Source organism: Entelurus aequoreus, linkage group LG21, assembly GCF_033978785.1.
Source record: "Entelurus aequoreus isolate RoL-2023_Sb linkage group LG21, RoL_Eaeq_v1.1, whole genome shotgun sequence".
NCBI classification, from domain to species: Eukaryota; Metazoa; Chordata; class Actinopteri; order Syngnathiformes; family Syngnathidae; genus Entelurus; species Entelurus aequoreus.
In genome coordinates this window covers 8219857-8236293 of record NC_084751.1, presented here as the reverse complement: position 1 = coordinate 8236293, position 16437 = coordinate 8219857, and the positions used below count along the sequence as shown (strand labels likewise).

Below are 16437 nucleotides of genomic sequence, written 5' to 3'. Positions count from 1 at the left end.
TTAATGTTCTCGCAAAAAGTGAAGGTTATTCAGCTTTTGGGTAAAATATTTGTGCTACAAACTATTTCCAAGTAAATTTGACTTTAAAATGTTTGACTGAACTCTTCATAGTTTTAATACTTGCTAAGTTGAACAACAAACTTGGTGAACACTTTTTGTCATCAAAGAAACTTTTTGACTTGCGGCTCGCATTGGACTAAAAATATTTGGGCTGACTGCATGTCACGTAATATTATATATATATATATATATATATATATATATATATATATATATATATATATATATATATATATATATATATATATATATATATATATATATATACTTGTGTGTGTATGTATGTATATATATATATATATGTATGTCAGGGGAGGCAGGTGAGGCGGTGCCTCATGTGCCATCATGGAAAGAAAAAAAGTGTAAAAAGAAAGAAAAAAAATTAATTTGTTATATGTATCCAGTGATTATACTATAAAGTTATTTTCCATTTAACTTCCCCAGTTTTACATTATTTTTATTCAAAATTGCTGAATTTTCACATTTGCCGTTCAAATACTGAGAAGAGACTTGCAGTGAGTCACCAGCCAGTTGAGCCTCACCATGGATTGCGCAATGACTGGGCTAACTGCTGGCCTGCTGTGCAGTGAGACCGTATTGCTATATGAATTATATTATACATTTCCATAGTTTAGTTAGCTGAGGTATATAATGTACAGTGCATTTCGTCAACAACTGTATGTGTGTAACGTATTTCTTGTGCTGAGCGATCATAAAGCGGCTGCAAAAGACGCACTGGGTGAGGCTCGCAGTAATCCAGCCTCCTGGTGGTAGAGGGCGCTAGTGATCCCAGCGATCATTCTTGCGACTACTCGGCAGCAGAAGAAGTGACAACAAGCAGCAACAGTTAGCAGCGATCGTTTATTTTTTCCTCTCGCCTGGACTTTTGTCATGGAGGATTACATATCTAAAATAAAACAGTTTTCTAAACTGGACTTTCAATGGAAGCAGGAGGTAATAATTAAAGGATCATCTCCATCGAGACAGAGAGACTTTTAAAACTGAAGAAAGATAAGGAAGACTTCTATAAACAAGTTATCAATGCTTTTGTTCAAAAGGAGCGGCGCATGGACTTCATTTATAAGTAAAGGTAAGACCATAATGTTTTTTTTAATTAAATGTGCTTTTTTGTGTGCTACATTTTGTATGTGTAAAGTTCAAGTTAAGTTAAAGTAGCAATGATTGTCACACACACACTAGGTGTGGTGAAATTTGTCCTCTGCATTTGACCCATCCCCTTGTTCACTGCCTGGCAGGTGAGGGGAGCAGTGGGCAGCAGCGGTGCCGCGCCCGGGAATAATTTTTGGTGATTTAACCCCCAATTCCAACCCTTGATGCTGAGTGCCAAGCAGGGAAGAATGCTGGTATGAGCTTTTAAACATAACCCGTTAACTGCTGCCAATCAAATGGTGAATAAGATACTCTTTAGGGTTCATATGTTTGTAAATCTGACTGTGATGAAGTCAGTGCCTCACCAGCCATGAACCTCACACACACATTATATATATATATATATATATATATATACACATTATATATATATATACATTATATATATATATATACACATTATATATATATATATACATTATATATATATATATACACATTATATATATATATATATATACACATTATATATATATATACATTATATATATATATATACACATTATATATATATATATATATATATACACATTATATATATATATACATTATATATATATATATATACACATTATATATATATATACATTATATATATATATATATACAATGTGTATATATATATATGTGTATATATATATATAATGTGTATATATGTATATATATATATATGTATGTATATATATGTATATATATGTATTTATATATATGTATGAATATACATATATATACAGCATATGTATATATATACATATGTATGTATATATATGTATATATATATATATATGTATGTATATGTGTGTGTATATATATACGTATATACATACAGTATATGTATATATATGCATATGTATGTATATATATACACATATACTGTATATATATGCATATATATACATATATGTATATATATACATATATGTATGTATATATATGTGTGTGTGTATATATATACGTATATATGTATATATATATGCATATATGTATATATATATATACATATATGTATATATATGTGTATGTATATATATGTGTATGTATATATATATATGTATATATATATATACTGTATATATGTATATATATGTATGTATGTAAATATATATACATGTGTATATCTATGTATGTATATATATATACATATATATATATACACATATATATATATACATGTGTATATATACATGTGTATATATACATGTGTATATATATATATATATATATATATATATATATATATATATATATATATATATAGTGATAGGCTCCAGCACCCCCCGTGACCCTAAAAGGGACAAATGGTAGAAAATGGATGGATATATATGTGTGGATTTATGTTATGTATGTATACATGTGTGTATATAGATATATGTATGTGCATGTACATGCGTTTATGTGTATGTATACATGTGTGTGTATATGTATCTGTATGCACATGCGTATATATGTATGTATGTGTGGAGGGGGGTGTGGTCTGCAGGCCTGCCACGGAACGGGGTGTGCAAGGACCAGCTTGAAGACAGCGACAGGGACGGCGTGGCGAAGTTGGTAGAGTGGCTGTGCCAGCAATCGGAGTGTTGCTGGTTACTGGGGTTCAATTCCCACCTTCTACCTTCCTAGTCATGTCCGTTGTGTCCTTGGGCAAGACACTTCACCCTTTGCCTCTGATGGCTGCTGGTTAGCGCCTTGCATGGCAGCTCCCGCCATCAGTGTGTGAATGTGTGTGTGAATGGGTAAATGTGGAAATACTGTCAAAGCGCTTTGAGTACCTTGAAGGTAGAAAAGCGCTATACAAGTATAACCCATTTATCATTTATTTAAAATAACAAGGCCTACCTGGGCCATCCACTCACCTGTCGCTGTCTTCGAGGCCGGTCCTTGCACACCCCGTTTTGCGTTTTTTTTTAATTATCGGTATTGTTTTTTTTGTTTTTTATTAATTCAACATAAACACAAGATACACTTAGAATTAGTGCACCAACCCAAAAAACCTCCCTCCCCCCATTTCTTTCTGTTATTAATATTCTGCTTCCTACATTATATATCAATATATATCAATACAGTCTGCAAGGGATACAGTCCGTAAGCACACATGATTGTGCGTGCTGCTGCTCCACTAATAGTACTAACCTTTAACACTTCATTTTACTCATTTTCATTCATTACTAGTTTCTATGTAACTGTTTTTATATTGTTGTACTTTCTTTTTTATTCAGGAAAATGTTTTTAATTTAGTTATTTTATTTTATTAATTTTTTTAAAATGTACCTTATCTTCACCATACCTGGTTGTCCAAATTAGGCATAATAATGTGTTAATTCCACGACTGTATATATCGGTATCGGTTGATATTAGTATCTGTAATTAAGAGTTGGACAATATCGGATATCAGCAAAAAAGCCATTATCGGACATCCCTACTGAAAATATTTGAATATTTTGTATATAAGCCTAAAAATTAGGGATGTCCGATAATGGCTTTTTGCCGATATCGTCCAACTCTTAATTACTGATACCGATATCAACCGATACCGATATATACAGTCGTGGAATTAACACATTTACAGCCCTTTGAGACACTTGTGATTTAGGGCTATATAAATAAACATTGATTGATTCCTTGATTGATTGATTATGCCTAATTTGGACAACCAGGTATGGTGAAGATAAGGTCCTTTTTAAAAAATAAATTAAAAACATTTTCTTGAATAAAAAAGAAAGTAAAACAATATAAAAACATTTACATAGAAACTAGTAATTAATGAAAATGAGTAAAATTAACTGTTAAAGGTTAGTACTATTAGTGGAGCAGCAGCGTGCACAATCATGTGTGCTTACGGACTGTATCCCTTGCAGACTGTATTGATATATATTGATATATAATGTAGGAAGCAGAATATTAATAACAAAGAAACAACCCTTTTGTGTGAATGAGTGTAAATGGGGGAGGGAGATTTTTTGGGTTGGTGTACTAATTGTAAGTGTATCTTGTGTTTTTTATGTTGATTTAATTTTTTTAAAAAAATTTAAAAAACGATACCGATAATAAAAAAAACGATACCGATAATTTCCGATATTACATTTTAAAGCATTTATCGGCCGATAATATCGGACATCTCTACTAAAAATGTTTGAAGAAGTGCGAAGGGGGTTTTATTCAGTGTCTTTCGCTGCACTGGTCTCACTGGGGTGTTTAGTATCCGCTCAAGTCTTCCTGTTTCAACCTGATGAAAAAAAAAAAGTTTGTTCTCATGAATATTGTATTGTCTTATGTGAAGTAAAAGCTGCGAGGTTGAAGGCAACATTTTATTTCAAAGCACACTCGGTAATACAAGACTTGCTGTGGTCTCAATGTAACCGCAGACCACCTGGAGTACGAATCCGTCCTCACCGACTGACCGCAGGAACAAAAGGTGTGTTCGTCCCTCCTTAGCTACCTCGGTGCACGACCTCACGCTCGCCTGGCCTCAAGTCCTCGAGCTGCTCACACGTCTCAGGTCCAAAGCAGGAGTAGAAAAAGTTAAAAATCCCCGCAGGAGGCAGCAAAGGTGTATTTACATTTAAATGTTACGTTCTGTACAAGCAGTTCTAAAAGGGCAATTTGTTCATAAACTGCACACGTTCCTGCCAGTCTGAGAGGGGACTGGGACGGTCCTGGTCTCCCCAGGGGTCGCCGACACGTGGTCTGGTCAGGAGAAGGTGGCCGCCAGCGAGATGGCGAGGATGACGATGACGATGGCCAGACAAATGGCGATCCAGATCTTCTTCTGCGGGGGAAGCAAGTGAACTGAGAGCGTGCACCAGGCGAGGCGAGACTTTGAGACTAAGACTTTGAGACTGAGACTAAGACTTAGACTTTGAGACTGAGACTAAGACTGAGACTTTGAGACTGCGACTGAGAGACTAAGACTGCGACTGAGAGACTGAGACTAAGACTTTGAGACTGAGACTAAGACTGAGACTTTGAGACTAAGACAGAGACTGCGACTGAGACTGCAACTGAGACTGCGAGACTGAGACTGCGACTGAGAGACTGCGACTGAGACTGCAACTGAGACTGCGAGACTGAGACTGCGACTGAGAGACTGCGACTGAGACTGCAACTGAGACTGCGAGACTGAGACTGCGACTGAGAGACTGCGACTGAGACTGCAACTGAGACTGCGAGACTGAGACTGCGACTGAGAGACAGACTAAGACTGAGAGACTGAGACTAAGACTGAGACTGCGACTGAGAGACTGAGACTGCGACTGAGAGACAGACTAAGACTGAGACTGAGACTAAGACTGAGAGACAGACTAAGACTGAGAGACTGAGACTAAGACTGAGAGACCGAGACTAAGACTGAGACTAAGACTGAGAGACAGACTAAGACTGAGAGACTGAGACTAAGACTGAGACTGAGAGACAGACTAAGACTGAGAGACTGAGACTAAGACTGAGAGACCGAGACTAAGACTGAGACTAAGACTGAGAGACAGACTAAGACTGAGAGACTGAGACTAAGACTGAGACTGAGAGACAGACTAAGACTGAGAGACTGAGACTAAGACTGAGAGACCGAGACTAAGACTGAGAGACTAAGACTGAGACTAAGACTGAGAGACAGACTAAGACTGAGAGACTGAGACTAAGACTGAGACTGAGACTAAGACTGAGAGACAGACTAAGACTGAGAGACTGAGACTAAGACTGAGACTGAGAGACGGAGACTAAGACTGAGAGACTGAGACTAAGACTGAGACTGAGACTAAGACTGAGAGACAGACTAAGACTGAGAGACTGAGACTAAGACTGAGAGACCGAGACTAAGACTGAGACTAAGACTGAGAGACAGACTAAGACTGAGAGACTGAGACTAAGACTGAGACTGAGAGACAGACTAAGACTGAGAGACTGAGACTAAGACTGAGAGACCGAGACTAAGACTGAGAGACTAAGACTGAGACTAAGACTGAGAGACAGACTAAGACTGAGAGACTGAGACTAAGACTGAGACTGAGACTAAGACTGAGAGACAGACTAAGACTGAGAGACTGAGACTGAGAGACGGAGACTAAGACTGAGAGACTGAGACTAAGACTGAGAGACTGAGACTAAGACTGAGAGACTAAGACTGCGACTGAGAGACTGAGACTGAGACTGCGACTGAGAGACTGAGACTGCGACTGAGAGACTGCGACTGAGACTAAGACTGAGACTGCGACTGAGAGACTGCAACTGAGAGACTAAGACTGAGAGACTGAGACTAAGACTGAGAGACTGAGACTAAGACAGACTGAGACTGCGACTGAGAGACTGAGACTGCGACTGAGAGACAGACTAAGACTGAGACTGAGAGACTAAGACAGAGACAGACTAAGACTAGGACTGAGAGACTGAGACTAAGACTGAGAGACTGAGACTAAGACTCTGAGACTGAGACTAAGGCTGAGAGACTGAGACTAAGACTGAGAGACTGAGACTGAGACTTTGAGACTGAGACTAAGACAGAGACTGAGACTGCGACTGAGAGACTGAGACTAAGACTGAGAGACTGAGACTTTGAGACTGAGAGACTAAGACTGAGCCTAAGACTGAGAGACTAAGACAGAGACTGAGACTAAGACTGAGAGACTGAGACTAAGACTGAGAGACTGAGACTGAGACTAAGACTGAGAGACTGAGACTAAGACTGAGAGACTAAGACTGAGACTGAGAGACAGACTGAGACTAAGACTGAGAGACTGAGACTAAGACAGAGACTGAGACTAAGACTGAGACTGAGACTGCGACTGAGAGACTGAGACTGCGACTGAGAGACTGAGACTGAGACTGCAACTGAGAGACTGCGACTGAGAGACTGAGACTAAGACTGAGACTGCGACTGAGAGACTGCGACTGAGGGACTGAGACTGAGACTGCAACTGAGAGACTAAGACTGAGAGACTGAGACTAAGACAGAGACTGAGACTAAGACTGAGACTGCGACTGAGAGACTGAGACTGCGACTGAGAGACAGACTAAGACTGAGACTAAGACTGAGACTGAGAGACTGAGACTAAGACTAAGACTGAGAGACTGAGACTAAGACTAAGACTGAGACTAGGACTGAGAGACTGAGACAGAGACTGAGAGACTAAGACTCTGAGACTGAGACTAAGACTGAGAGACTGAGACTAAGACAGAGACTGAGACTAAGACTGAGACTTTGAGACAGAGACTAAGACTGAGACTAAGACTGAGAGACTGAGACTGCGACTGAGAGACTGAGACTAAGACTGAGAGACTGCGACTGAGAGACTGAGACTAAGACTGAGACTGCGACTGAGAGACTGAGACTGAGACTGCAACTGAGAGACTAAGACTGAGAGACTGAGACTACGACAGAGATTGAGACTGCGACTGAGACTGCGACTGAGAGACTGAGACTGCGACTGAGAGACAGACTAAGACTGAGACTAAGACTGAGACTGAGAGACTGAGACTAAGACTGAGAGACTAAGACTGAGAGACTAAGACTGAGACTAGGACTGAGAGACTGAGACTAAGACTGAGAGACTGAGACTAAGACTCTGAGACTGAGACTAAGACAGAGAATGAGACTGAGACTAAGACTGAGACTGAGACTTTGAGACTGAGAGACTAAGACTGAGACTGAGACTGCGACTGAGAGACTGAGACTAAGACTGAGAGACAGACTTTGAGACTGAGAGACTGAGACTAAGACTGAGACTGCGACTGAGAGACTGAGACTAAGACTGAGAGACTGAGACAGAGACTGAGACTAAGACTGAGAGACTGAGACTGCGACTGAGAGACTGAGACTAAGACTGAGACTTTGAGACTGAGACTAAGACTGAGAGACTGAGACTAAGACTGAGACTAAGACTGAGAGAATGAGACAGAGACTGAGACTAAGACTGAGAGACTGAGACTAAGACTGAGAGACTAAGACTGAGACTGAGAGACAGACTGAGACTAAGACTGAGAGACTAAGACTGAGAGACTGAGACTAAGACTGAGACTTTGAGACTGAGACTGAGACTAAGACTGAGAGACTGGGACTGAGACTGAGACTTTGAGACTGAGACTGGGACTTTGAGTCTGAGACTGGGACTTTGAGTCTGAGACTGCGTACCTTGCGGGCTTTCTGCTGGTAGGTGACGGCCTGGGAGGTGTTGTCCTGCGCCTTCTTCACGTAGTTGGACGACTGCTTGATGTTGTGGTCGATCTGGTTCACCATCTCCCCCTGCAGGACACCACATGTAGGGACTTTATGTCATCCTTTGCTGCGCATCCTAAAGGGTGAAAAACTGCTAGCAAAAGGTGGCCAACAATGAGTGGTTCTATAAACCATGCTGTCAGGATGTGATGGGAACATTCATGAGAACTGCTGATAGTTAGTCTTCTGCTCATGTGAAGCATCACTGGAACTTCTTGGTTCTACTGAGCACGAAGCAGACAACAAAAACCGGGAAATAATGGCAGACTTGGTGAAAACTTAAGTGTTCTTGGGATTAAGGGTGGACCACTTGTCTGTGCATCTGTTGGGGACGTCTCTGACCTGTCTCCACTCGGGATGGTCTCCTGCTGGCCCCACTATGGACTGGACTCTCACTATTATGTTAGATCCACTATGGACTGGACTCTCACACTATTATGTTAGATCCACTATGGACTGGACTCTCACACTATTATGTTAGATCCACTATGGACTGGACTCTCACTATTATGTTGGATCCACTATGGACTGGACTCTCACTATTATGTTAGATCCACTATGGACTGGACTCTCACACTATTATGTTAGATCCACTATGGACTGGACTCTCACACTATTATGTTAGATCCACTATGGACTGGACTCTCTCACTATTATGTTAGATCCACTATGGACTGGACTCTCACTATTATGTTAGATCCACTATGGACTGGACTCTCACACTATTATGTTAGATCCACTATGGACTGGACTCTCACTATTATGTTAGATCCACTATGGACTGGACTCTCACTATTATGTTAGATCCACTATGGACTGGACTCTCACACTATTATGTTAGATCCACTATGGACTGGACTCTCACACTATTATGTTAGATCCACTATGGACTGGACTCTCACTATTATGTTAGATCCACTATGGACTGGACTCTCACACTATTATGTTAGATCCACTATGGACTGGACTCTCACTATTATGTTAGATCCACTATGGACTGGACTCTCACACTATTATGTTAGATCCACTATGGACTGGACTCTCACACTATTATGTTAGATCCACTATGGACTGGACTCTCACTATTATGTTGGATCCACTATGGACTGGACTCTCACTATTATGTTAGATCCACTATGGACTGGACTCTCACACTATTATGTTAGATCCACTATGGACTGGACTCTCACACTATTATGTTAGATCCACTATGGACTGGACTCTCTCACTATTATGTTAGATCCACTATGGACTGGACTCTCACTATTATGTTAGATCCACTATGGACTGGACTCTCACACTATTATGTTAGATCCACTATGGACTGGACTCTCACTATTATGTTAGATCCACTATGGACTGGACTCTCACTATTATGTTAGATCCACTATGGACTGGACTCTCACTATTATGTTAGATCCACTATGGACTGGACTCTCACACTATTATGTTAGATCCACTATGGACTGGACTCTCACACTATTATGTTAGATCCACTATGGACTGGACTCTCACTATTATGTTAGATCCACTATGGACTGGACTCTCACACTATTATGTTAGATCCACTATGGACTGGACTCTCACTATTATGTTAGATCCACTATGGACTGGACTCTCACTATTATGTTAGATCCACTATGGACTGGACTCTCACACTATTATGTTAGATCCACTATGGACTGGACTCTCACTATTATGTTAGATCCACTATGGACTGGACTCTCACTATTATGTTAGATCCACTATGGACTGGACTCTCACTATTATGTTGGATCCACTATGGACTGGACTCTCACTATTATGTTAGATCCACTATGGACTGGACTCTCACTATTATGTTAGATCCACTATGGACTGGACTCTCACACTATTATGTTAGATCCACTATGGACTGGACTCTCACACTATTATGTTAGATCCACTATGGACTGGACTCTCACACTATTATGTTAGATCCACTATGGACTGGACTCTCACTATTATGTTAGATCCACTATGGACTGGACTCTCACTATTATGTTAGATCCACTATGGACTGGACTCTCACACTATTATGTTAGATCCACTATGGACTGGACTCTCACTATAATGTTAGATCCACTATGGACTGGACTCTCACTATTATGTTAGATCCACTATGGACTGGACTCTCACACTATTATGTTAGATCCACTATGGACTGGACTCTCACTATTATGTTAGATCCACTATGGACTGGACTCTCACACTATTATGTTAGATCCACTATGGTCGCGATCCCAAAAGGGACAAGCGGTAGAAAATGGATGGCTGGATGAGTGATTGTTAGGTAGAACCACTGCTGAGCGTTTTCAAACAAGAACATAAAACAGCGACTTTCAATGACGGGATGGTTGTATCTTTCAGCACTTCCCCAGATTTAAAAAAAAAACATAAGAAAGTATGTTTTCTGAGTATTCTTAGCGATGTTGACGGGTTTCATTTGTTGGTAGCAAGTATTTTAGCTTTAGAATTCAAAGTTGACCAAGTTCTCGTCTTCAGAGCCATTTTATAAGCTGCCATTAACTTTTACACACTCAAAGAGGAAGTGTCACTACTCCAGAAAAGTAGTTCCTCTGTGTTAGCTCCTTGGTCCAGTTTTTAGAGGGCTTTATGAGCGGAATAGTGGACTGTATTGTTAGCCGCTTGTTGCTAGCAGTTTTGAAGTCTTTAGAAGGGCAAGGGTATGGCTGGTGTGCTACCTGAGCCTCCACCTCCATGGCCAAGTACTGGAACATGTCGTGAAGTTCTCGGATGCTGCGCTCCAGCTTCAGGATCTCGTCGTGTCGAGACTCGATCTCGTTCAGTGCTTGTCTGGTGGCCTGAGCGTCGATGAGGATCTGAGGAGCGCGGCCAGGGACTTTAGTCTGGCAAAGTCCCGCAAGTCCCGTGCAGCACCTGGACTCACGTTCTGGGTGAAGACGTCCGTCTGGCCGGTCTCCAGCATGGCGTCCAGCTCCTCGCCCGTCACGTTGGTGCCGGCTAGCAGGGGGGGGGGGCGAGAGCACCAGAGGTTACAAGCCACGCCTCCTCTGTCGGCCGACGCCCACTCGGGCGGGACTCACTGATTTTCAGTTGCCTCTGGATCCGCTCCACGTTGCGGTCTCGGTACTGCGCCTGGATGGTGTTGCAGTGACCCATCAGCTCCACAAACTCCCGGGACAGCACGCCGTGCTGCAAGCAGAGAGGGAGCGTTTGGCGTCACCACGGGAGAAGGGGCGGGATCAAACGCCAAACGGGACAAGGAGGAGGCGGGACCTGCGTGCGCTGTATGCGAGCGTTGACCGGCACGTACTTGACGTCATCCTCTCCCTTCTTGGGCTCGATACCTGCAACCACACCAGCCGTCAAACTAGGCTGCACCGTTATGGCAAAGTGACTAGAAGCCAATACTTTTCCCTACGCTTTGAACCCTGCGACTTGTAAAACGGCGCAGCTCATTTATGGATCTTTTTTCAGCCATAAAGCAAATAGTTTAAAAAATCATGCAAAGACACTGAAATGGTGTGTTAGTTTCTGCTATGGCGCCATCTTTTGGACAAGGTCGCTCACTGCCCGTCTATTTAGAGCTTTTCAACCGGAAGTGGGAGTGCCAGTCCGTCTTCTAGCCGTCCATCACGTTTCTACTCGTATGGATTCTTCATTCATCACTCCTTTCTTTCTTTCTGTAGCAGCATGAACCTTCCTTTCATGTACACTGATAATACTTGAGAGCTCAAATAAACACTTAAAGTGAAGTGAAGTGAATTATATTTACATAGCGCTTTTCTCTAGTGACTCAAAGCGCTTTTACATAGTGAAACCCAATATCTAAGTTATATTTAAACCAGTAGGACCTTAGCTTTCTCTAGACAGATCTTGAATGAATAGTTCAAATTGCAAAACACACCCGTGATGTCGTTCACAACAACACAATTGCAAAACACACCCGTGATGTCGTTCACAACAACACAATTGCAAAACACACCCGTGATGTCGTTCACAACAACACAATTGCAAAACACACCCGTGATGTCGTTCACAACAACACAATTGCAGAACACACCCATGATGTCGTTCACAACAACACAATTGCAAAACACACCAGTGATGTCGTTCACAACAACACAATTGCAAAACACACCCATGATGTCGTTCACAACAACACAATTGCAAAACACACCCATGATGTCCTTCACAACAACACAATTGCAAAACACACCCGTGATGTCCTTCACGACAACACAATTGCAAAACACACCCGTGATGTCCTTCACGACAACACAATTGCAAAACACACCCGTGATGTCGTTCACAACAACACAATTACAAAACACACCAGTGATGTCGTTCACAACAACACAATTGCAAAACACACCCATGATGTCGTTCACAACAACACAATTTCAAAACACACCCATGATGTCGTTCACAACAACACAATTTCAAAACACACCCATGATGTCCTTTACAACAACACAATTGCAAAACACACCCGTGATGTCGTTCACAACAACACAATTGCAAAACACACCCATGATGTCGTTCACAACAACACAATTGCAAAACACACCCATGATGTCGTTCACAACAACACAATTGCAAAACACACCCATGATGTCCTTCACAACAACACAATTGCAAAACACACCCGTGATGTCGTTCACGACAACACAATTGCAAAACACACCCGTGATGTCGTTCACAACAACACAATTACAAAACACACCAGTGATGTCGTTCACAACAACACAATTGCAAAACACACCCATGATGTCGTTCACAACAACACAATTTCAAAACACACCCATGATGTCGTTCACAACAACACAATTTCAAAACACACCCATGATGTCCTTTACAACAACACAATTGCAAAACACACCAGTGATGTCGTTCACAACAACACAATTGCAAAACACACCCGTGATGTCGTTCACAACAACATAACTGCAAAACACACCCGTGATGTCGTTCACAACAACATAACTGCAAAACACACCCGTGATGTCGTTCACAACAACATAACTGCAAAACACACCCATGATGTCGTTCACAACAACATAACTGCAAAACACACCCGTGATGTCGTTCACAACAACATAACTGCAAAACACACCCATGATGTCGTTCACAACAACATAACTGCAAAACACACCCGTGATGTCGTTCACAACAACACAATTGCAAAACACACCCGTGATGTCGTTCACAACAACATAATTGCAAAACACACCAGTGATGTCGTTCACAACAACACAATTGCAAAACACACCCATGATGTCGTTCACAACAACACAATTGCAAAACACACCCATGATGTCGTTCACAACAACACAATTGCAAAACACACCCATGATGTCCTTCACAACAACACAATTGCAAAACACACCAGTGATGTCGTTCACAACAACACATTTGCAAAACACACCCGTGATGTCGTTCACGACAACACAATTGCAAAACACACCCGTGATGTCGTTCACAACAACATAACTGCAAAACACACCCGTGATGTCGTTCACAACAACATAACTGCAAAACACACCCGTGATGTCGTTCACAACAACATAACTGCAAAACACACCCATGATGTCGTTCACAACAACATAACTGCAAAACACACCCGTGATGTCGTTCACAACAACATAACTGCAAAACACACCCATGATGTCGTTCACAACAACATAACTGCAAAACACACCCGTGATGTCGTTCACAACAACACAATTGCAAAACACACCCGTGATGTCGTTCACAACAACACAATTGCAAAACACACCCGTGATGTCGTTCACAACAACACAATTGCAAAACACACCCATGATGTCGTTCACAACAACACAATTGCAAAACACACCCATGATGTCGTTCACAACAACACAATTGCAAAACACACCCATGATGTCGTTCACAACAACACAAGCAGATGAGATGTGTTGTGGGCTAACTTTAGCTTGCTAGTTTGAAGAGGTTGTCTCCACATTGTTTAGTTTGTGACATGTTTTGGGGCTGAATAAGCGGTACTTGACATTTTATTTTCCCAAACAATTTTTTCCTTTTTCCTTCTCCTCACAATGACAACATTTCCTTCACATTTATGTCAATTTTCCTGATGCAACGCGGTTACGTTTAATGCCAAAATGCCTTACTTTTTTTTTTTTTGCATGAATGTTGCGTGGCCCATTTGTCATTTTTTAAATGTTATTCTATTTATATAGAATAGAATAGAATAGAATAGAAAGTACTTTATTGATCCCTGGGGGGAAAATCAGCACCAAAGTTCACTCACAATAGACAATAAATACGATACAGCATTATTCACATGTGATTAATATAAATACAGTCTATTATACAGCATTATTCACATGTGAATAATATAAACACAGTCTATTATACAGCATTATTCACATGTGAATAACATAAATACAGTTTATTTATACTTTTTTTATTTCATGATTTAATGATTTATTTCTTGATTGAATTATTTATTTCCAATTTTACTTATTTCATGATTTATCAAATTATTTTGAAAATGTATTTCATTTATTTAACTTTTTTTTTATTTCATGAGTCAATTATTTCACAATTTTTTTAATTTGATGATTTAATGATTTATTTAATGATTTATTTATTTCAAAGTTTAATTATACAGCATTATTCACATGTGAATAATATAAATACAGTCTATTATACAGCATTATTCACATGTGAATAATATAAATACAGTCTATTATACAGCATTATTCACATGTGAATAATATAAATATATGATACATATATTGTACATTTAAGTACAGTTAAGAAGGAACATCTGCATTATTATGTTATATTATTATGTCATTATGTGATCGTAAGAAGCTAAAATCTAAATGAAAATGTGATTAACGGTCCATCAAACCAACAAAAACCCACACAGAGAGATGACTCACTCTTTAGTTTCTTCTGGATGTGACTGGCCAGGGTTTTGATCTCGTCGCGTAGAGTCTGCAGCTCCTTCTTCATGCCTGCAGAGATGGAAGGTGTTAGTGTTAGTACGTGAGCTCAGGCGTGTGCAGAAGGAGCGTACCCTCCTCCGGCAGGGCCACACCCAGCACCGTCTTCTGTTTGTTCTCCAGGTCAGAAACCACCTTCTTCAGCCGGTACAGACCCTCGTGGATTTCCTGCACCTAAGACGCAACACAGCAAGTCCAGCCAACACCGACTTCCACGCACTCAAGTCCCTCTTTACCTTTTTAAAGAAGTTCTCATTGTCTTTCTCCTCCTTGGCAGAAGAGGATCCAGGTTTGGTCATCAGAGATTTGCCCTCGTCGTCCTCGTCCGAAGCCTCTCCTTTCTGAGATCACAGAAATAGGTAGTGAGGCATCCATCGCTAGAAAATCTGTTTTGTTCTTTTTTAAAGCTGAGTGAGCAGCCACGTTAGAGATGGGATTCCTTTAAAAGATCCATTCAGAAGACTGGCTCGTTATTATTGATGGGCTTTTTGAGCTACAAAACAATCAAATAGCAGCCGTTACAACACACCTGGGTAAATGAAGACCCCTTAAGCTTTTCAATCTGGCCCGCCAGACATTCCCAAATCATTATTTTTAGATCTTTAAGATGGAAAGTGATGTTTTCTAATGACCGGAAGTCTTGAACCATACAAAGTATTTCAATGCTTGCAATCTGAGATTTTGACAACAAAGTTCTGCAAGAAAAGTAATATATCAGATAGTAGGTGTTTTTTTTACCCTTCGCATTCATATTTTTGTTGCATTTATGTTGCGTTTTGCTTGAAAATAATAATAATAATGTCGATCGAGAAGGGGTGTGAGAAGTAAAACGTTCAAATGTTGTCAATATTCAGTGTTTTATCGTTCATAGTTAATATTGTAAATCCCACATTATTTTCATGTACTTTCTGAGTGTCTCATTCAGTAGCTTTTTGAGGCGGTCTGTCATAACCATTTTAGCATTCAATCAGACATTATTGTCAGTTTTTGTATTAGTGATCCTAAAAA

General features: G+C 40.4%; 1 protein-coding gene across 1 annotated transcript in view; it reads right to left on the bottom strand.

Moving 5' to 3' along the window:
- Positions 1-4516: 4516 nt before the first annotated feature.
- stx4 (syntaxin 4) overlaps positions 4517-16437 on the bottom strand; it is a 14478-nt gene continuing 2557 nt past the window's right edge. Inside the window, exons 2-10 of the mRNA XM_062031880.1 lie at positions 15666-15770; positions 15504-15603; positions 15367-15441; positions 11714-11784; positions 11521-11629; positions 11364-11437; positions 11158-11295; positions 8351-8461; positions 4517-4996 (exon numbers count right to left, since the gene is read on the bottom strand). Of these exons, the coding sequence (XP_061887864.1) occupies positions 4919-4996; positions 8351-8461; positions 11158-11295; positions 11364-11437; positions 11521-11629; positions 11714-11784; positions 15367-15441; positions 15504-15603; positions 15666-15770 (861 nt within the window). The 3' untranslated portion in view covers positions 4517-4918. The remainder of the gene's footprint in view (positions 4997-8350; positions 8462-11157; positions 11296-11363; positions 11438-11520; positions 11630-11713; positions 11785-15366; positions 15442-15503; positions 15604-15665; positions 15771-16437) is intronic.